Genomic DNA, 22,264 nt, shown 5'->3' on the forward strand with positions numbered 1-22,264 from the left:
ACCGACTCAATGGACATGAGTTTCAGCAAGCTCCAGGAGTTGGTGATGGACAGGGAAGCCTGGTGTGCTGCAGTCCATAGGGTCACATAGAGTCGGACACGACTGAGTGGCTGAACTGAACTGAAAATCTGATCTTTTAACAGGTCAATGAAAAGTGACCAGGAGTAAAGTTGAAGAAACTGGCCCTGTTACCACAACTGTGGTACCCACCTTTGGGTCCATATGTTCTTTTTCCCTTTACCCTGTACGAACTTGCAGGAGGTCTTATCTAAGGTAAATAATTCCAGTCATATACAAGATCCTATTCACTCTTCCCTGCTCAACCATGACCCCAGTGGAGCAAAATCCCTCTTGCTCACAGAATCAAGGTTTCCCTCTCTGAAGATAACTCCCTGACAACATACCAGAGTTTTGTTGCTTCTATATTAAAAAAGAAGAAAAGCTCAGGGACCCCACGTCACCTGCTACTGTACCATTTACTGTGAGATTCCTCTGGAGTTTGCTAAAGCCCTGCCCTCACTTCCTCTCTTCTTATTTTCTCCTGAAGTCACTCTACTCAGGCTTCCACTCCCATAACTCTACCGAAGCATTGTTGTCAGGGTCACCCATGCCTTCCATGCTGCTAACCCCACTACTCTCTTCTCATGTCCATCTTCCCCATCCCATCAGCAGCAACTGACACAATTGACAATGAGCTCTCCACCTGATTTCCAGGATGCCACATTCTCTTGGCTCTCTTCCCATCACTGCCTCCACTCTGCTCCTCAGCCAGTTCTTAGCTTCCTTTCCTTGTTCCTCATTATGATGCCATTATCCCAACTCATAAATATTAAATTCCCCATGGCTCAATCACTGGGCTCCTTCTTTTCTCTATCTATACTCTCTCTCAAGGTGATCTTATCCAATCTCACATCATTAGCTATCATCCATATGCTAATTTTCATCACTGTCCTCTCCCCTGACTTTCCACGTGTCCACTCAACATAGACATATCAGACTTCTCAAACCTAGGTTCAAACCCAATTCCTCACGGCCTTCGACAGTATTCCCCATAGCAGTAAGGGAATCCGATCACTGCAGCTGCTCGGGCAAAACTCCGGGAACATCCTCTGTCTCTCTTTCTCTCATAAGTGTTTCTTCAGTCCACTGCCGAAGAATGTCAGCACCACTCGAATTAAAAGTATGTCCACAATTCAGTCACTTCTTACAACCCTCACAGTCACCATCGGTGGCCCAGGCTGTCATTCTTCTCTCAGCTTAATAAATATGATGGCCTTCCAGCTGGGTTCCTTGTATGTGATCTTGCCCTCTACAAGTCTCTTCTACAGAACAGTCATAGTAATTCACATAAAACGGAAGTCAGGTCCAGTTATCCCACTGCCCATATTTGCACTGGCTTCTCATTTCATTCAGAGTAAAATCTAAAGCCTGTTCCACGGTCTACAAATTTCTAGATGACCTATTCCCTCACTATCCCTCTGACTGTAAAGAAAATATATTTCTCTGTTTACTTGTTTAGTGTCTGCTCCCCCAACACCCACACACTCAATGTAAACTCCAAAATGACTGAGAGTTAGCTTATTCAGGGCTCTGTATCCTGTTCTTAAAACAATGTCTGATGTATAGCTGACACTCAATAAATATTACTAAATGAGTAAGTGAATGTGTGAATGAATACATTTCTGAATTATCCCTAGATTTCAGCAAACTATTTTTTCTGCATCCCTTTCCACGTCAATGAGCTATGGAGGCAGAGGTCTGTTCTCTATACATCCATCTCACCAGATGGATACTCAATTCAATTACACGACAATGTCGGTAAAACACTCAATGGGCTTCTTGGAGAGAGAAGGATAAAAATGAGAAGTTATCATTATGCCATTAGCATTATTACAAGTAGCTCGGTGGTTGCTGCTTTGACTACTAATAGCCTCTTTTCATTTCCATGATACTTTCTTTTACATTTCGAGTCTCCATCTCCAAACTTCCTTTTTTATTTTTTTTTAATTTTTCTATTTCTCTCCGCCTTTGCCTTGTTCTGTGAACCTTTTATGAAACACCACAAAGTGAAGGTCATTCGAGTGCCATTCGTATCATCCTCCATCTACCCTAATAAACCTGCAGAATCTGCCCCCAACCCTCATGCAGAGGCATCAGGAGGGGACCAGAGGAATGCCGAGCCACCCATTTTAAGAGGGAGAAGCTCTAAAGTCAGGCTGTTGGGGTTAAAATTCCGGCTCAGTCGCTTATTAAGAAACCTCTCTTCAGTCCCAGTTTCCTTACCTACAAATTGGGAATGTTATTTACCTATGCCTCCCTTATAAATGCTATGAGCATTAAAAATGTAATAAATCCCATTATATACAACAAATACAAGTTAAATAAAAAGAAACACACAAATATAAGTATAGTAAAAATAAACTAACACAGCTCCTGGCACACAAGGACATGCCTAATAAGCAACGTCTGTTATTTCTGGTTCTTCAACTCGCAAGACCATGCAGCTTCCCTTTAGGCTGGGCTGGACCACCTCCTGCTCTTTTATGTCTCCATTTTATTCATGTTTTCTTTTTGCAGAGGATGTCAAAATAGAGCACATTATTAAAAAGCTTAATAGCTGCATATTTTATACACAGAAATGTATACATATAAGTCATGTGTGTACAGCTGTATCGATTTTCACAAAGTAAACACATCCATGTGTGGCCATCGTGATCAAAACCTTACCAAGACCTCCAGAAACCTCTCTCATCTCTCTCCAGTCACTCCCCTGTTCCTCCTCTGCAAAGGAATCCTGAAACAGTGTATGTGTCTGACTGTTTCTGACCAGTGGGAAGAGCAGAATCATAAGAGCATCTCCTCTTTCCTATCTGGCTTCTTTAATTCTGTGTTGTTTTTTTTTTTTAATATTTACTTATTCGGGTCTTGCTTGTGGCACATGGGATCTTTCATTGTGCAGCGTGGGCTTCTCTCTAGTTGTGGAACTAGGGCTTAGTTGGTCTGCAAGACGTAGGATTTTAGTTCCTCGACCTGGGATTGAATCTGCGTCACCTGCTGATTCTTAACCACTGGACCACCAGGGAAGTCTCGCCTTTATTCAGTGTCACGTTCATGAGATTCTTCCATACTGCCGCACAGAACGGCAGTTTAGGGACCCCTCCAGCGGTGCAGTGCTTACAAATCTGTCTTTCAACGTTCATGAGATTCTTCCATACTGCCGCACAGAACGGCAGTTTAGGGACCCCTCCAGCGGTGCAGTGCTTAAGAATCTGTCTTTCAACGCATGGGTTCAAACCCTGGTTGGGGAGCTAAGGTCTCCGATGTCGCAGGGCAACTAAGCCCATGCACTGCAACGACTGAGCCCGCGTTCCACCACCTGAGAAAGCCCGAACGCTGCGATGAAGACCCAGAGCAGCTAGAAATAAAACACAAATCATGGTTTATTCTTTCTCATTTCTGTACTGTAGCTCGTCATGTGACTGTATGACAAATTATCCATTTTCTTGTTGATGGGGGTTTGGGGGCTATTTCCATTTAGGAGACTCCTTTGAACAAAGCTAGTGAACATTCATGATTTTTGGTGAACATATGTAATAATTCTTTTGGGCATATTCCTAGGAGTTGTAACTGTTGGGTCATGGGGTCAAGGCATATTGAGTTCTTAGTGGAAGCTGCCAAGAAGAGCTTTCCAAAGCAATTTGGAAAATTTATTCTTCTGGAAGCAATGCGTGTACACACCCACCATTCCACATCATCAGTCCTAGATATTGTCAGTTTTTTCCAACTGAGCCAGACTGACTGCTGTGTTATGACACTGAACAGTTTTATTCTACATTTTCTGAGGACAAGTAAAGTTATTCACTTTTTCAAACATCTGTTTGCCATTTTGATATTCTTGTTTGTGAAGTGCCTGTTCATGTCTTTGCATCCCTCTTCTTGTCTTTCTGGATTGTCTGCCTGTTACTTACTGGTTTCAGAGGTTGTTTACATATTTTGTGTGCTTCCTTGGTAGCTCAGTTGGTAAAATAATCCACCTGTAAGGCAGGAGGCCCAGGTTCGATCCTGGGGTGTACACATTTTACACATCAGTTCTGGGTCAGATACATTTATCATCGATATTGCCTTCCACTCTGTAACTTGAATTTTCCTTCTATGAATGGCATCTTCTAATGAACAGAAATTAATTTTAATGTAGTCCAGTTTATCAACCTTTTTCTTTCACTTGCTGCTTTCTGTATGCTACTGAATAAATATCAGTTCAGCTCAGTTCAGTCGCTCAGTTGTGTTCGAGTCTTTGCGACCCTGTGAATCGCAGCACGCCAGGCCTCCCTGTCCATCACCAACTCCCGGAGTTCACCCAAACTCATGTGCATCAAGTTGGTGATGCCATCCAGCCATCTCATCCTCTGTCGTCCCCTTCTCTTCCTGCCCCCAATCCCTCCCAGCATCAGAGTCTTTTCCAATGAGTCAACTCTTCACATGAGGTGGCCTAAGTACTGGAGTTTCAGCTTTAGCATCAGTCTTTCCAATGAACACCCAGGACTGGTCTCCTTTAGGACGGACTGGTCGGATGTTCTTGCAGTCCAAGTATAAATATCAGCCTACCTCTAAATCAAGAGATACTCTTCTGTGTTACAGTAAGAAGCTTCTCTCTATTCTACTCTCCACCAGGTGAGTATTTTTCTCCTTTCTATGACTCCTCTACCTAGGCAGATAGAACGAATTACCCTTTTATTTTCCTGAATCTCCATAATAATGTGCATTACTTTTGCTATCTCTATTATATGACACACTACCTTGAATCATATGTATTTTCCTGTCCATCAGCTCCATCTTATCCTTTCACTCCAGTCACTCAAATATCTAAATCTTTCATGTTCTTTTCACTAAATCCTGGTCATGATGCCTCCTAAGTAACTCCAAATTGGTCTATTTCACTCCATCTCAACTGCTACCTCCTAAATTTGTGGCATTTCGTCTTGAATACTGCAGCAGTCCTTAACTAACTGGTCACCAACCTCTAATCTACTCTTTTTAATTAATTGACCACACAGTAGCCAGATCAATCTTTCCAAACATTAATCTCTTCCTGCTATTTTGTTTTTTAAAACCCTTTCATGGTTCCTACTACTGTCAAATTAATGCTCACTTCATTTAAGTGCTTAGTGACTGAGCACTTTGGAGGACTGAGGCTTATACTACAGGTGCCTACTGAGGACAGGAATTCAAAATCACATGTGAATGTGAATATTTAGAATGCAAAACGTTAGGGACTTAGAAGGCCAGAGAGCCCTGGATCTTAAACTTCCTTAGCTTCAAGGTAAATCAGTTTCTAAATGTCCCTAGGATCTTAATAACTGCCTGGCAACATCTTGCTCATCCCGTCTAAATTTACTCCAGATATAACTCACAGGCCTCTCTGCCTCCTTCGTGCACAGCAGGGTGATCAGACGCAGATCGGAGCCGCCCTTCCTGGATTCAAACCCTGCTCTCACTCCACAAGTTCACTGTAGGCATTTGGGAACTAACACTGGAAATCTTGGCACCCCCGAGGTTGGTTGGTCTTTCTTACTCATTTCTTATCAGGCATGACCAAACCCATCTGTCTACTCTTTTCTCTAATAAAGAGGGATAGGATTATTCTTCATGTATTTGAGGTTTTGTTTTCTCGGCTTTTGTTTTAACACTAGACCGTTCTCTTGACCTGAATTTCCCTGATGGATTTTCATTCACTGCTCCCAAGTGACACTGCCAAGCTCACCCCGTACCGCTTTCCAACCATCTTCCATAACAGGAGCATGAATCAAAGAGTTGCCAAGGAACCGGAATATAAAAGTCATATTAGGCTCTGCTTAGCTCGATCTGCCAATCTCAACCCAACTTTCCTCCCACTGACATTCAGAATCACCTTTATCATATACCTTTCTAGAAGGTCACATTCTTAGCTCGCTCAAAGTATATGCCATTTTTTTTCCTGACTATAAAGTTAATACATGATCATTGTAGAAAAGTTAGAAAAGGAATTGGAAGCCTAAAATAAATCACCTCTAACCTAATCATACAGAAGTAACCTCTTAACATCTCGGCATAATTCCTTGCAATTTTATTTTTCCTTATCTTTTTACATTAAGTTCATACCATTCCTTCAATCAAAATCATCCATTTTAAATTAACATCATACCAAATCATTTTCACATATCTTAAAAATTCTTTACAAACAACATTTTAGCACCTGCCTAATATTATGTGATATGGATGCTACATAATTCATTTAGTCTCCTCAGGTAAAAAGCTGAGATCTTTACACTGTTTTTTTCTTTGCTATTATAAATTATGCTTTTTAAAACAGCACTATCTATACTTAGGAGTCTTATCATTTCCCCCCCCTACAATCTCCCCTTCTCTTCATGATGAATTAATCAGGATAAAATGACTATTTTAAAACATGTTTCCTTCAAGGTCTTGAGTATATATGGACCTTACATACAATAGATAATGAACAAATACAAATATATACTTCAACAAACTAATCCTTAGAATTATTGCAATTTCACTAGCAATGCCTAAGAGTGTTTGTCTTGCTCTGTTCTAGCCAGCACTGAATGTTCTCATCTGCAAACTCTGCTAAAAGCACACTCGCCTACACAAACACATATATATGCATGAGTGTGCTAAAGACCACAAATGATTAACAAAGGAGAAAGAAGATTCCACGGAACCCCCAAATTCTATAAAGTGCCCTATAGTTCTTTGAATTCAAATAACATCTGCCAAAATACATTGAGAATCAAACACAATAATGTGGGAAATTCAGATGCTATGATATGAAACTTTAATATATATTAGATCTGGAACATCTATAAATAACACTGTTTAGACATTTTCATCAAAATAATCAGATAAAGCTCACATTTCCATACTTTATCTCTGAAAACTAATTAATAACCATGAATTTAATGTCCCATATATGTTAAAATTTTTAAAAAGACATCATATCATAACTGTCTTGATTTCCACATTTTTAGCTTTCATTGGTCTCTCTCTGCCTTTCATCTTCTTCTTCCTTCTCCCTCCCTTCTGGCCTCCTGGTACTCTCCCATCCCTCCTCCGGCAGGCTGCTCCCTCCTCCCCTCTCAGCTCCCATCACTTCCACTGACATCCTACCTTGAAGGTGCAGTTTGCTCTCGGTGCTCTGCAGAAGGACGGAACTCACAGAGTCCAGATTGTCGTAGCTGTTACAGCCCAGGGGCCCAGTGCGTGTCTCTGTGACCTGAGTGGACAGTGAGGGCGACAGGTGTGAGACAGATGCCCTTGGCTGAGACGGATCCTGCAGAGTCGGCCCCCAGCAGCGAAGCAGCAGCAGGGAGAGTCTCACTGCGCCTGTGACCACTGCCCGAGCCCCTTGCCTGTGCCGAGGACCAGCGCTGACTGGCGCCAAGCAGACAGGCTAGCAGGGCAATGTAGCACAGACGGGAGCCAGATGCCCAGGTTCTATCCTTGGTTCTCAAGCCACCGAGCCACTGTATTATATGAACTAATAACAAGTGGAAACACTACAGGGTATTTTGAAACCATGGGCTCTGGAAATCGGAGGGTCAGTGTTAAATCCTGGCTGGGCCATTGATTTGCTGTGTGACCACAGGCGGGCACTTCTTTAGGCTCCTGAAAGCTGAAGCTAATAAATCCTTCCCACGAAGGTTGTGAGACTAAACCTGATGGGCGGAAGTGCCTGACACGTGGCGTATGTTTGATAATAGACATCTCATTACCAAGAGCCTTATAAATTGCAGTGTGCATTATCGATGAGTACATATGCATTGTCATTAGGCAAGAACAATAAACTCATTCCCATTTTCACAGAAAAATTAGCAAAGAGCACAATCAGCTCCACTGCAGAATGAACGCCCCTGTCCTCTGGCGGTGTGTTTCTAAAACACTGTCTGAGAATAACTGAGGTGGTGGACATTAGGGCGAACAGCTATTCTAAAAGATAACCTTGAAATATGATGGTTTCGTATGTAAAGTGGCTTCTTCATCTCTTCGGTCTTTATTTTCCATTATTTCACACAATCGTTGGTGGGCTTGTTTTGGGGTTTGCATCCTACTGCTAAGACACAGCGCTGACTGCTATAGAGAAGGAGGATTCTAGCAATGCCAGCTCCGCCTCTGTCCAGCAGTAGAGCTTTGGGTCAGTAACTCCCTTTTATAAGCCTCAATTTCCCTATCTCTACAATATCAACTCTAACAGTAAAGGGATCATGTTTTTGAAGTGTTCAGCACTTAGGAAACAGTACATAAATAGAAGGTTATTAGGCTTTGCTTTTAAAAAGTAATTTATCCTTTTGTGTGTATAGAATAATAGCATGGTTATTGTTGAAAGACATTCAAAACTACCAATTCATCTTGCTATAGAGATACTCAGGAAGAGGAAAACGACTCAAGAAGGCAAAACTTCCCCACCTGGGTCGGCTGCTCATCTTAGACAAAGCTGGCAGGGAGGCCCATTCTAACCAGCAGGGTCTTGAAGTAGCCTCAAGAAATGGCTAGAAAAACCTGAGTCCCAGATTGAATGTCGAGGGTGGAGCTGTTGCAAGAATGGTTTCTTGAGCGGCCTCTGTCTAATTTCTCTGAGAAACTCCTCCTAAAGAGGCAGACTGCACTTCCAGGATGCACAAGAGAGGATTATCTCCCGACAGAGCTTCAATATCTCAATTCTGAATCCCATCCTGGGGGGAGGGAGCCATTTGGTGATAATGAAAACCAGGCCTTTGCTTTGCTCCTCTGACTCCGATGGCTTCATAAAGCCCCAGCTCTCTGTGCCGAGTTCTCTAACAACATAATCCCCCCGATATAGGCGATTCTTCTCGGATAAGCTGGCTCTTTGTTTGTCGATCTGATTTATTTCTCTCCCTCCTCAGCAAGGCTCTCCCGCCCACGTTTCTTCTCTTCCCTTGGTCAATTTCTGACTCATCTCCCTGACTCCTACCAACACTCCCCTGCCACCCGCCCACCATTCACACGCACACTATCCTGAGAGGTACCTTTTAATGTCTTGATAGAAGACTAAAAACAACAACCACCTAACACTAAGTCTGCATTTTATTCAGAAGAAACCAGACTGGAGAATGAGAGGTAAAAAATGCAGGTATAATCTGGTTTAAGAGAACTTGAGATGCAAAAAAATCTTCACAGAAACCCTCCAAAGAGCTAATCCTTTTTATCAAAAATGCCCTCCTTCATTCTCTTTATAAAGGTAATCCTTGAATTTCTTATATTGAAAGTGAAGTATTTAAGTACCTATGCTCTAAGGCAGTGAGCTGAAACTTTACAGCTGCTCTTTCCAATACAGCTATTTAAATTTAACTAAATAAAAAAAAAAATCTTTACAAATATAGTTTGTAAGTAGCCACATGTCATGAGCTCCATAACCCCATATGTCTAGTGGCTCCTGTCTTGGCCAGCACACATTCAGAGCTGTTCCATCACCTTGGAAGGGTCTACAGCGCTGGGTGATGAGCATGGGTCAGCATGTGACAGGCTGGCTGTTTTTATAAATAAACTTTTACTGGAATACAACTATGATCTTTTTTTTATACATTGTCTATGGCTGATTTTGTTCTACAGAAGCATAGATGAGTTGTAGGAACAGGGGTCATATGACCTGCAAATCTTGAAATATTTATTATTGGCTCTTGACAAAAAATATTCCTGACCCTGGTCTAGAGAGTAGAGTTCTAATCCCTGTTACTGAACTGGCTAGGTGTGTAACCCTGAGCAAAAGTCTTCAACTTTTGGACCTCAGTGTTCATATCTATAAAATGGGGAGAGGGAGATGAAAAACACAGGAGTTAACCAATTACTGGCTTAGGCATAATCGGACTTCTGTGAACTCTATGACCTTGTGAAAATGAATTACCCAGTGTAGCCTCAGTTTCTTCACCTATAAAGGGCACCTGGAAATCATTGACACAGAACTTGAAGACTGAAAGAGAGTACTATGGATAATTATGCCTCATGACCACAGCCAGGGCTGCCCCAGGAAATCAGTATGTGTGGTCTTAATGACAATGCTCAGGGTATTATAGGGCATTGGACAACCTCAGTCAGAGTGGCTGGACAGGGGCACTGCTAGCTCCATAGGAAATGAGGAAGCTAGGAATTTCATCTGCCCATCGACTCAGACCACTTTAGCGCAGTGCTGCTGTCTTAAGAACCTGCCACCCTCAAGCTGTACCTTGATTGCTCCAGTTGATATCTGGATCTCATGGAGCCTCCTCATGGTGCCATCGCGGTCAACAAAGTAGGATGATGCAAGCTGGTGTAGAGCTTCAACACTTTGTGTGGCATTCCCTGACTTTCTGTCCAGGCGACTTTTGTCCATGTACATGGTCAAGGCCTCCTCCCCTGCAGGGAAAAGTAGAGAAGTCAGGCAGGCTGTTGAACTCCGTGAGGGGTAGAGATGCTTCAGGGCTTCAAAGCAGAGAACAGCTTTGAACCTCTAATTTTGCCCAGATTTCCTACTGCCTCTGAAAATTAAGAGCACAGTACAAGCAGGACAGTCCAGAGGTGGCAGTGAGCACAAAGCTTCAACAGGAGGAGAATCGTGAAAACAAACTTAGCTGATCCCTTCCTGCTCCTTTCTCCGCCTCCTCTGGTTCCTTCTTACCATCCAGTTCCTCTTATTCCTCCTCTCATTTCTCCCCTCTCCTCTTCCCTCCTTGTTTCCTCCTTTCCCTCCTCTCTTTCTCCTTCTGCTACCCCTTCCCAGATAGACAGATGGACAGAGAGAGTGAGAGATGGAGGAGAGAGAGATAAGACACAGTTTAGACACAGATACAGATAAACAAATAGGAATAACTATGTGTCTGCGGAGAGAGGAAGAACTAAACTGTCAGTCCTGTGAAAGCAGATACTGTCTATATTATTGTTGTTATTGTTTAATTGCTAAGTCGTGTCTGACTCTTTTGCAACCTCACAGACTGCAGCCTGCCAGGCTCCTCTGTCCATGGGATTTCCCAGGCAAGGATAATGAAGTGGGTTGCCATTTCCTTCTCCAGGGGATCTTCCCAACTCAGGAATTGAACCTCGGTCTTCTACATTGCAGATGGACTTTTTATCACTAAGCCACTGGGGAAGCCCACTGTCTATATTAGTCACTGCTTTAGGAGACTGGGGTCAATCCCTGGGTCTGAAAGATTCCCCCAAAGGAGGAAATGGCTACCCACTCCAGTATTCTTGCCTGGAGAATTCCACAGACAGAGGGTTCGCAAAGAGACAGACACAACTGAGGGAGTGGGCATGCGTGTAACATCATCCTTTGTTCAAAGTCTGGTGCTTGGGATATATTAATAGTAAACAGTTAATCCATCCACTTTTTTCATTTATTCAATAAATATTTCTTAAGCTACATTTTGCAGGAGAGGGGAGATGACAAGAAAGTTGGGCATAGCATAGAAGAGAGAGAGAGAGAGAGAGAGAGAAAACCTCACCTAATTTACTCCATGAATTTTTCCTTAGAAATACATGCATATGTTACTAAGAGTATGAATTTATGGCGGATTTTATTTTGGATAACAGGATGATTCATCAGAACTTCAGAAGGGAAGCTCCACCTAAACAGATCTGATTCTTGCACCTCTGGTTCCACTCTCAACTAACTGTGAACTTGGGGACATTAGTCAACCTGTTTCTCAGTTTATTCACGAACAAGATTAGAAGAAGAAGAGCACCTGTTCCATGGAGTAATTAAGAAGAATAAATTAATTAGTATATACAAAGTCCTTACATTAGTATCTGTTTGTTGTAGCAACCAAAAATCATTTGGAATAGTAGCAGAACCTTTGATTCTAGAACTAGACTGCCTGGACTTGAACGAGCTACAGGAGTCAGTCGCAAATCCCGCTGCATGGCGGGGTTTTCATGTGTAATATTGGAAACAGTAGCTGTTTACCTCCTAGGTTGTCATAGGACTAAATCTGTTAATGGCATAAAGTACCTGAGCTCTGCCTGGCACAGAATAAGTTCTGCCATTGTTCGGTACCACAAATTATCAGTCATATAAGACTTATCCTTCCTTTTTGTCAACTCAATACAATAGGGTCGTCAAAGAACAAACGTTACCGATGACTTTCTGAGGACAAAAGGCTGATATCTAAGATAACTGAAATTTCTTTAGAATGCTGATGATTTTTTGAGTTAAAGGGAAGGTTAAACACACACACACGCGCGCACGCGCGCACACAGACACACACACAGACACACACACACACAACAACAATTACTCTGGGAAGCACAGTGGTTATCCTAGGAGGCAGACGCGGTCCTGACACAAAGGTTAATCCCTCCGCCTCGGCCCGCCCTGACTGCTTTTAGAACGGGGTTTCCTTGTGGTTCAGTGCGCTCCCTGTGGAGCCTACAGTCTGTTTTTCAGCCAAACCATTCCTTCTGCCTCCATGCTTTATTCTTGCCAATTTTCCTCCCGGTCTTTCCTCAGACTCCATTTTTATTTGTTTATTTATTTTCTGCTTGGAATGCCATGATTTCCTCCCTCTACACGTCTGGCTCCTGAAATCCTGTCCAGCTTTCTGCGCCCTATGGCAGTGTGTCCTCTTACCGCCCTGTGTCCGTGGCCTCGTGTCTCCCGTACGCGCTTCGGAACCTGCTCCGTTACCGCCTTCCTGGTGCGGCTTCCCCGGCCACACCCTCCCACGCAAGACAGCTGTCACCACCTGGCTTTATCGCTCTCCAGGGCGTCCATCCTGTTTAGCTCGCATATATGCACTGTATTCCGTGTGCTCTGAGCACCGCCAGGCAACGGTGAGAAGTGAATAAGCGCGCCCCATCCTTGGAGTCCCCCAGTGAACCTGCGTGCTGCCCAGTGTAGGAGCCACTGGCCAAATGCGGCTGCTGAGCTTCTGAAATCCGGTCGTTCCAAGCTGAGATGCACTGTGCCTATAAACTACACAGTGGAATCCCAAAAACTGGACAATGTCAAAAAAAAAAAAAAAAAGCAAACTAAAATATCGCATTAATAACAAAGGCTAAGGGTGTGGAGAAAATGGAAGCTTCCTCCACTGTTGGTGGGAATGTAAACTGGTGCAGCCATTATGGAAAATGGTGTGGAGGTTCCTTAAAAAACTAAAAAATATGATCCAGCAATCCCACTCCTGGACACATATCCAGAGAAATCTCTAATTTGGAAAGATCCATGTACCCCGTGTTCATAGCAGCACTATCCACAACAGCCAAGGCGTGGAAACAACACAACACTCATCAACAGATGCTTGACTTATGAAGATGTGTTACATATGCGCCATGGAATATTACTCAACCATAAAGAAGAACGAAACAGTGCCACCTACAGTGACATGGAGAGACCTAGAGGTGATTATACTGAGCGAAGTAAGACAGAGAGAGACAGATATCACACGATGTCACTTACATGCAGGTTCTAAAAAATGATACAAATGACCTTATTTACAAAGCAGATTCACAGACACAGAAAACAAACTCATGGTTACCAAAGGGAAGAGGGTAGGATGGATAAATTAGGAGTGTGCAATTACCAGGTGCAAATTACTATACATAAAAGATAAGCAACAAGGATTTACTACACAATGAAGGGAACAAGATTCAGTGTCTTGTAATAACTCATAATGGAGAAGAATCTGAAGAAATATATACAAAACTGAATGACTCTGCTGTACATCTAAATGTAACACAATATTGTAAATCAAATATACTTCAACTACAAAATAAAAAGAGATTAACAGGAAAAAAGAAATAAAAATATCAATAATAGGTTTTCATTACATGTTGAAATAATATTCTGGATATATTATGTGAGATAAAATATATGGTTAAATTGACTCTCCCCTTTTTCTTTTCACTTTTAGAAACGTGGTTGGAAAGTTGTGAATGGCATATGTGACTCACACTAGCAGCTCATGTCATATTTCGATTGGACGACTCTGGTCTAGTGGACAGACACACACAGGAATCATTTCAACACACACACCAGATGAAGAGTGAAGGTACCGCTGCGTGGGGTGGGATGCAGCCTGGAGGGGGCACCTGCATCCCTGTCGGTACTGTGGGACCCAAGCCACTGATGCTCTGATCTCTCCCCACTGCATCTGCTGTCATTCCAGCTATGCTCGGTCCTACACAAATGTGTCCTTTTTCCTCTCATGGTTGGGGCTCTGCTTTTCTCCTGGCCGACTTCTACTCATTGCTCAGGTGGCACCAAACTCAACACCACCTCTAGGAAGCCTTCCATGAGTCACCAACTGTTTACTTAGGCTGAAGTAAGGACACTAACCACATGCTTCCATGCATGGCCTCCTTGTGCTTCTGCTACACTTCCTGGTGATTGCTTCTTGAACAGCCTGTCTCTTTTACTAAAGAAGAAGCTCTGTGAAGTCAACGAGGATGTAAGAGCCTTTCATCACTTCGCTGTCATTGCCTAGCACTATCTGGGCATATATTATGTGCTTAACAAACGGTCAGCATTTTATGTGCGGATGAAGGGATAAATACGAAAGTGGTCCGGCTTTACAGTGTTTGTTGAATGACACATCTGCCTTAACTACTAGACTGAAATCTTCCTGTGAGAAGATTCAGGATCATTAAAATTAATCTCTGGGTTCCACATGCCTAGATTTAAGCTGAGTTCAGGATAAGAAACTCATATCTGCTCCTTCCCATGAAGCCTTTGCCAGTTATACAGGAGAGCATGACCGTCCATCCTTTGGATCTGCAGCAACCTGAACAGACTTGGCTTAAAGATGACTTTATACTCAACAATTGGAGAAGGAAATGGCAACCCACTCCAGTATTCTTGCCTAGAGAATCCCAGGGACAGGGGAGCCTGGTGGGCTGCCGTCTATGGGGTCGCACAGAGTCGGACACGACTGACGCGACTTAGCAGTAGCAATACTCAACAATTAGATGTTGAGTTCCAGAGGGTGAGTGGTGGCCTGAGGCAAGAAGGACTCTATCTGATTTTTCTTTGTAATGTTCCCAGTGCTTCTCCCAGGTCAAATGAAGAGCCAAAGTTCAGTTACCATTTGATGGGTAGATGGATGGATGGATGGGGAGACAGATGATTAAATGGATAGATGAACAGATAGATGAGTGGAGAGGTAAATGATTAAATAAGTGAATATAAGCTAGAAGTTAGAGCCAGGAGGCAGAGGAAATAAATATTACACGTGTCAGCTCAGGCTCTCTAAGGGGCCTGTGAAAGAGAAGGCGAAATAGCCCAGGTCCCTCAGGACTGAGAACTGGAAGAAGCAAACCTTAGATCAAGAGGGGTTAATGGGCTTCTTGCTGCATTATTAAGACTTAATTTCTTGTTTATTAAGAGAACATTCTGTTTAGAGTTGCTTTCCCATTTGGGCATTCCTGCAAATTGCCTCTTCACCCCTCATAGCCCTTTCCTCAGTCTTTCTGTCCTCTGGGGGTTTTGTCTCACTCTCTGCAGCACTTCTTTCGGGGGGGAACAAAGTGGGACATGCAGAGGATGGGCGATGAGGGGAAAAATCCATCATCTTACCTTCTGAGTCACTAGGGGACACTGTTTCCAGAAAAGGGAAGGGCATGTCTGGACTTCAGGTCTCTGGGGTATCCCTCAGCCTTTCCTTCTGAAAAGCCTTTCCTTCTGAAAAGCCTTTCCTCAGCCTTTCCCCAGCGACTTAGTTCACAGTCTTCCTCTTAGCCAAGGGGAGCTCTCCCAAAATACAGGGTGGGTAATGAGTATACACACACACACACATTTACACAAGCACAAAACCATAGGCTTTCACACATTCAACAGACATTCCTGCAATATGCATACACTCACATACATGTGAAAGCTCACTTATATATGTATACACTGCAACCATATTCACGGGTTCAAGGCATATGCATGTGTGCAATGCATATATATGTATGTCCATGTATAGATTAACTTTCACAAAAGTATTAGCAGGCATCTGTGCAAGCGGGCATGCACTCCCATGCACATGTACAAGCTTAGTTATATATCACACAGACACCCAGCCTGCAAGGTGTTCCCTTTGGTCTAAAACAGAAGCTTCAGAGGAACCAAGGGGAATGACCATCCCTGCATTGATTGTGTCATTCCAGACCCCAGTGTTTTCACTTCATCACTGTCTGTAAAACGTTCTCACATCAAGTATTTTATGAGTTGAACAGACGTCGCCCCAAAAGTGAGGATCCCAGAGAAACGTCTTAGACGTCAGCCCTCCCGCCGACTGCGCCTCCTCCTTCTCACTCCCTCTCCTTCCTCGTCTCTAAATGCATCCACTTGTCCTGTAAGTGACAGTTTAAGGATCATCTTTTGTTGTTTGAGTATGCCCTCAGGAGCTCACCTGACACCTCAAACAGCTCATCAAAGCAGTTCTTCTAAATGAATATGGTGTTCTCCTTAGGAAAAATTATAGTGAATACAATTCTCTGCACTTCCTTATATTTATATGGAAAAATGGAGAGCCAGACAAGAAAGTGAATTTCTCTGCATCTGCCATTCATCTAGTGAGTGGGAGGAAGGGGCTGTAGTCCTGAGTCCCCAGGGTGTGAGTCTCACTAAACAGTAACACTCTGTGCTGTGCTCAGTCACTCAGTCCTGTCTGACTCTCTGTGACCCCATGGACCGCAGCCCACCAGGCTCCTCTGTCTGTGTAACTCTCCCAGCAAGAATGCTGAAGTGGGTGGCCTTGGCCTCCTGGTTGGATCTTTCCAACCCCGGCATGGAACCCACACCTCCTACGTCTCCTGCGTCAGCAGGTGGGTTCTTTACTGCTGAGTCGCCAGGGGAGCCCCCAAACAATAACAATAATGATCACAAGAACAACAAGGGCCATGATTTGTTAGGGGCCAAACACCAAAACAAGCACTATCAATGCATCATTTTCTATAACCTTCAAAGTATGCGTGAATAGCAGTGTTATTTCTATTTACACAAGAGGAAACCAAGGCTGAGAGTATCGAGTAAACTGTCAAGGTGACACAAAACTTGTGAGAACCAGGCGATCAAACACCAGAGTCCGCCCTTCTAGACCCTACGATCTACCGCCCCCTTCTCTGCCATCGCATGAGGACACTCTTAAGAAAGACTTTTCTATGAATGAATGAATGAAGTGATGATGTGAGAAGGACCTCACATGGCTGCTGATGCTGTGTCCATCAACAGTAAATCCTCCCGCCTCCCCGCTCCCCACTCCGCCCGCTGAGGATGGAGGAAGCATTTAGGGCTTGCTGTCCAATCCTGGAACTCAGTCCAATGCTCTGCATATTTTAAAATGTTGTGCTGTAAAAACAGGAGAGGAACAAGGCTCTGTGAATAATTCACCACCTTGCCTCAGAGAAATTAAAAATATATTTCACTGCAAAAGAAAAGTCGTTGTTATTTGGGACTTCCGGGGACTTGGACAGAACACAGTTCCTAATGGAAGAACTGCATTGATCCTAGTAACTATTTTTTTTTTTTTCCCAAGTGAAATGGGAGGTGGGGGAAGTTTAAAGAAAAGAGTACATGTTAATGCCACACTCAATGTAGAAGTGATTTCATTTTCATTTTATGATAGAGCAGAATTTATATGACATGATTTAACATTCATCAGTTAACCAATACACGCTGGCTGATTGATTGTTGGATTGGGCGGGTTGGCAGGTCAGTGAGCTGGTTAAAGAGATGACAGATGTTGGGTCAAAAAATAATGCAAGATTTGTGGATGGAAAACCCTAAGTTAAAATGTTAATTTTGTCACCAATCTTAGCTATACCTCTTGAAAGTTTCAGCTTCCTTATATATGCAATGGAGATAATATAATCTAACTTGTCATTTTTGCAGACTAAAGAGGGCATAAAATGCCTGCTAAGACTATAAGGCAAATATTCAATAAGGTGTGGCAAGTATGAGTAACTGGGGCTTTCCTGGTCTGCAATGCAGGAGATGCTAGTTTGATCCCCTGGAGAAGATCCTCTGGGGAAGGAAATGGTAACCCACTCCAGTATTCTTGCCTGGAGAATCCCATGCCCAGAGAAGCCTGGCGGGCTACAGTCCCATGGGGTCGCAAGAAGTCAGACACACTGAAGCAACTAAGTAACAACAAGAACAACAACAGGAATTCCTAAGTAGTGGATTCAAAAGAATGAATTGGCCCGACCAACCTCTCCCCCCGCAGCTTCCACATCATCACGTTTCTAAGCTGATCTGCCTTGAAAGGCATATTGTGTGCTCAGCCTAGAAAGTTTCACCACTCTCCTTCTACACAGACAACTCCTACTGAGCTAAACTGTCACTTCCTCTAGGAAGTTTACACGAACCACTCCAGCTTGTGCTCACCCTCCTCGGAAAAAGAGGATCAGTTGTGATAACCATGACTCGGGCTACCCACTAGCCTTTGCCAACATGCCAGTCCTGACTGTTTCACTGACATGAGCCGAACCTAAACGCAACTTTGCAGCTCTCTGAGCAGGTGGCGTGGTGCTCCACCACCTAGGGGGCTTTCTCGAACTTCACTGGACCCAGTCATTGTGGCAGAAACCTGACGTCCAAAGGATGGTAGCTCATAATACAAGATGGTGACGCATGTGGGCAAGACCCACAGCGGCTAAGTGCAGTAGTCTCTACTATCTCCTGTGTCCTTTGCATTTCCTTTCTCTCATTGATCCTCCCCTCTTACCCTCAGTCCCTTCAAGATGAACTGGACACAAAGAGGAGAAACGGGTAAAGCTGAGTAGGCAGGAGCAGTTAGTCTGCTTTCCTACTGGTCTAGTCCAAACCCACAGAAGATGCAATGATATCCCCTTTGTAAAATGATAACCTCAAGTTATCAGCCCCTAAAGCAGATTCTGATAAACAAAAAGACTTCTTGCAACAATATCTCAAATTTAATTTTTCCCTCAGATTAGACTGTCCTCCTAAGGAATCAATACAATAAGATTAAACATTCCGAACAGATTGAGCTAATTCCAAGGTGATGCCATTGTTCCCACAAAAAGTTAGAGAACTCTCAAGTTAGATTTTCCCAGAGAACAGAATCAGCCAAGACAATCTGGCTTCTCTGACAACATAGCCTTCTGAGTGATGTACAATGGCAGAGATGTTAAGATGGCTTTGATCCCAGGCCACCCCACGGTCCCCTCCCTCCCAGACCCAAAGTCACGACCAGGCTATGTGGCCCCGTGACTGTCGACCTACCTCCCAGGGTGGCAGAGATGAGGAGGTGGGTGCCGTACTTTTTGATGACGGTATCAATGAACTGCTGAGTGGTGGGTCTCCTGCCGAGCAGGCGGATGCTCCTTTGAAACTCCGGCATGAGGGGCACTGGATGGCGGACCAGGTCTCTCCTCTCGATGGCTGTGTTCCTCACCTTCCAACGGGCAAACTCCCTGGGCAGAAGAGATGGGTGAGACTCTCAGCTTACCAGCTCTACCCCCAAGCCAAGTCCACCCAACCAGCCCATCCAGGCATGTATCCTTAGGTGAGAGTGCTTGCAACTATTTTCAGTATTTGTTAACTGATACTTAGCTCTGGAATCCTTGCTCTTTTCAGCACCACGAATATTTACTGCATGCTTTTCTCATCACTAGGGGCTTCCCTGGTAGTTCACACCGTAAAAAGTATGCTACAGCTCAGGAGACCTGGGTTCAACTCCTCCAACGGAAAGATCCCCTGGAGGGAGGCACGGCAACCCACTCCAGTATTCTTGCCTGGAGAATCCCACGGACAGAGGAGCATGGCAGGCTACAGTCCACAGGGGCGCCAAGAGTCAGACACGATTGAGCCACTGACACAGTCTCATCTCTGGGATACCGCAGTGAGCCAGAGAGACGCAGTCATGCTGTCCTGATGCTTACGGAGCATCAGACCCCAAAATCACTGTCATCTAGTTGCTTATTCATCTCCCTCACTAGAGCGTGAGTGAACCCATAGAGATGGGATCTTCTTAGGTACATGGTACATGGTACATGGTGGAGTCAAAAGCATGCAGGCTGGATGAATAAATAAGCAAAGGAATAAAGAAAGGAAGGAAGGCTCTGTACCAATGGACAAGGCATAAGGCTCAATGCAACTTGAAAGTTGTTTGAAGACAATTCCATGATCCAATAATGAGCCCAGGACTCAGCTTCAATCGAAAATTTCCCATGCATTCATTGAACAACTACTATGTGAAAGAAACTAAGTTATGTTCTGAACACCAAGTGAGGGAATTTCCGCTCTTCCCTTCACTAATGATGGAGAAAGTCAAGATGGAGAGACACTGGACTTGGGAGTCTACAGTCAGGGTCTCACTGTGCCTCCTGTAAATTATGGGGTGTGATCTTGGCCAGAGGATGTCACTTCTCTGGATCTACATTTCCCTATGTGTAAAATCCAATTAATATTATCTATTTCCTATTGCTGGTGGCCAGAGTACATGAAGCATAGGGTGTGAAAATACCCTTGGGAAATGCCAGGCACTAATCCAACGTGAAAGTTTTATAACTTTTATCTCCTCACACATTCACGGATATATGAATCATTAAAGGGTCACAGGTGATGGACGAGGAGCATGCAAACCAAATACAAGTAGACGCTTTAAGGGCCTTGGTTCAGGTTGTTTTTGCTTTAATAATGACCTCTGTTCCTAGCAAAAATGGAGCTCCCCCTGGAACAAGCAGCTCTCTGACCTGTCTGAGTTATAAGCTCCAGGTCCCTTGAGCAAAACAGATTAGTCAAGAAGACAGTGAGGTCAGCCCAGACAGATGATGGGAGTGGGCGTCTAATGAAAAGGTCCCCTCTCCTGCCATAAGCTGGGAGAGATGAATAAAGGAAGGGGCATGGAGCAAGAAGACGCAGAACAGGGTGGGAAACAGGACAGAATATGTCTCGGTAATTCAGTGGTGGAGTCTGACCCCTGATGCAGAGAAAGCTGTGTCTGAAGAAAAAGCTTCCACAGTGACAAGCATTTCCAAGCCTCTGAGCCTACGGTCTGTGTCTGCTTAAGAAACCTCTGTCCATAATTCATAATGCAGTTTGAATTCTAAATAAAGTCAGCTCAGTGCTCTATACGAGGTAGGTACGTATCAAATCTACCAACTGCACTCAGTGAACCTTGCAGGGCACCTACCCAGGGCCAAATATCATGTCCACAGGAGGGAGGGGACACACCCCAGTCTCATGTCCTTAAGATGCTCATAGCCCAGCAGGACAATCACGCCCTGCTTATTGTAAACCAAAGGCTACAAGGCGCAAAAGAAGGAACACAGACTTCTGAGGTCGGTAGGGGAAGCTTCAGTGAGAAGGTCACATCTTAACTACAGTTTTGTGATTTAAACAAACAGAAGTGTTGTTTAAAAAAATCCAAATACCCACGTAGATGAAAGGGCAGGAGCAGAGTGAGTAAGAGGACACAGAACACTTTATGGGAAGAGCTGCACAGGAGGTGAAGTGTATGAAGGAGAGGGTGTGAAACGGGACAAAGTGGAGCATGTGGGGTGACCAGGCATTAGAGGTGGGGGACGTCAGAGCCAGCTGAGGGGGTCTCACAGGGGTGGTCGGCAGCTGGTAGCATGAGTCCCTAAGATTACTCATCCTGCTCTGGGTAATCTCCTCCCCCAGAGTGCAGGCTGAATAGGACCCAGTGATTTGTTTCTCATGAACAAAATGTGAAGGAGACAGCACGTGAGTTTAGTGATCAGGTTACAAAATACGGCAACTTCTTAGCCATAAGAAAGAAGGAAATGATGCCATTTGCAGCAACATGGACGGACTCGGATGTTACCACACTAAGCAAAGTAAGTCGGACAGAGAGACAAATGTCGTGTGATATGACTTATACGTAGAATCTAAAACATGACTCAAATGGAAATATCAGTGAAACAGAAGCAGACTCAGACGTGGAGAGCAGACTGGTGGCTGCCAGGTGGGTGGGAGGGGAGGAGGGGGAGCTTGGGCTTAGCGGATGCAAACTGGCACATACAGGATGCACAACAAGGCCCTACTGTGTGGCGCAGGGAACTGTATCCAACATCCTGTGATAAATCATAATGGAAAAGAATGTGGAAATGAATATACATATCTATGGCTTCCCAGGTGGCACAGCGGTAAAGGATCCAACTGCCAATGCAGGAGACGCAAGAGACAGGGGTTTGATCCCTGGGTCAGGAGGATCCCCTGGAGGAGGAAATGACAACCCACTCCAATATTTTTGCCTGGAAAATTCCATAGACTGAGGAGCCTGGCAGGTTACAGTCCATGGGACTGCAAAGA

General features: G+C 44.0%; 1 protein-coding gene across 1 annotated transcript in view; it reads right to left on the reverse strand.

Annotated features, from left to right (window-relative positions):
- Window positions 1-22,264, reverse strand: part of BRINP1 (BMP/retinoic acid inducible neural specific 1) — a 196,579-nt gene that overhangs the window by 51,946 nt on the left and 122,369 nt on the right. The window contains exons 3-5 of the mRNA XM_061426672.1: window positions 19,211-19,401; window positions 10,235-10,404; window positions 7,165-7,270 (exon numbers count right to left, since the gene is read on the reverse strand). Of these exons, the coding sequence (XP_061282656.1) occupies window positions 7,165-7,270; window positions 10,235-10,404; window positions 19,211-19,401 (467 nt within the window). The remainder of the gene's footprint in view (window positions 1-7,164; window positions 7,271-10,234; window positions 10,405-19,210; window positions 19,402-22,264) is intronic.

The sequence above is a fragment of the Bos javanicus genome, chromosome 8, assembly GCF_032452875.1.
Source record: "Bos javanicus breed banteng chromosome 8, ARS-OSU_banteng_1.0, whole genome shotgun sequence".
Lineage (NCBI taxonomy): Eukaryota > Metazoa > Chordata > Mammalia > Artiodactyla > Bovidae > Bos > Bos javanicus.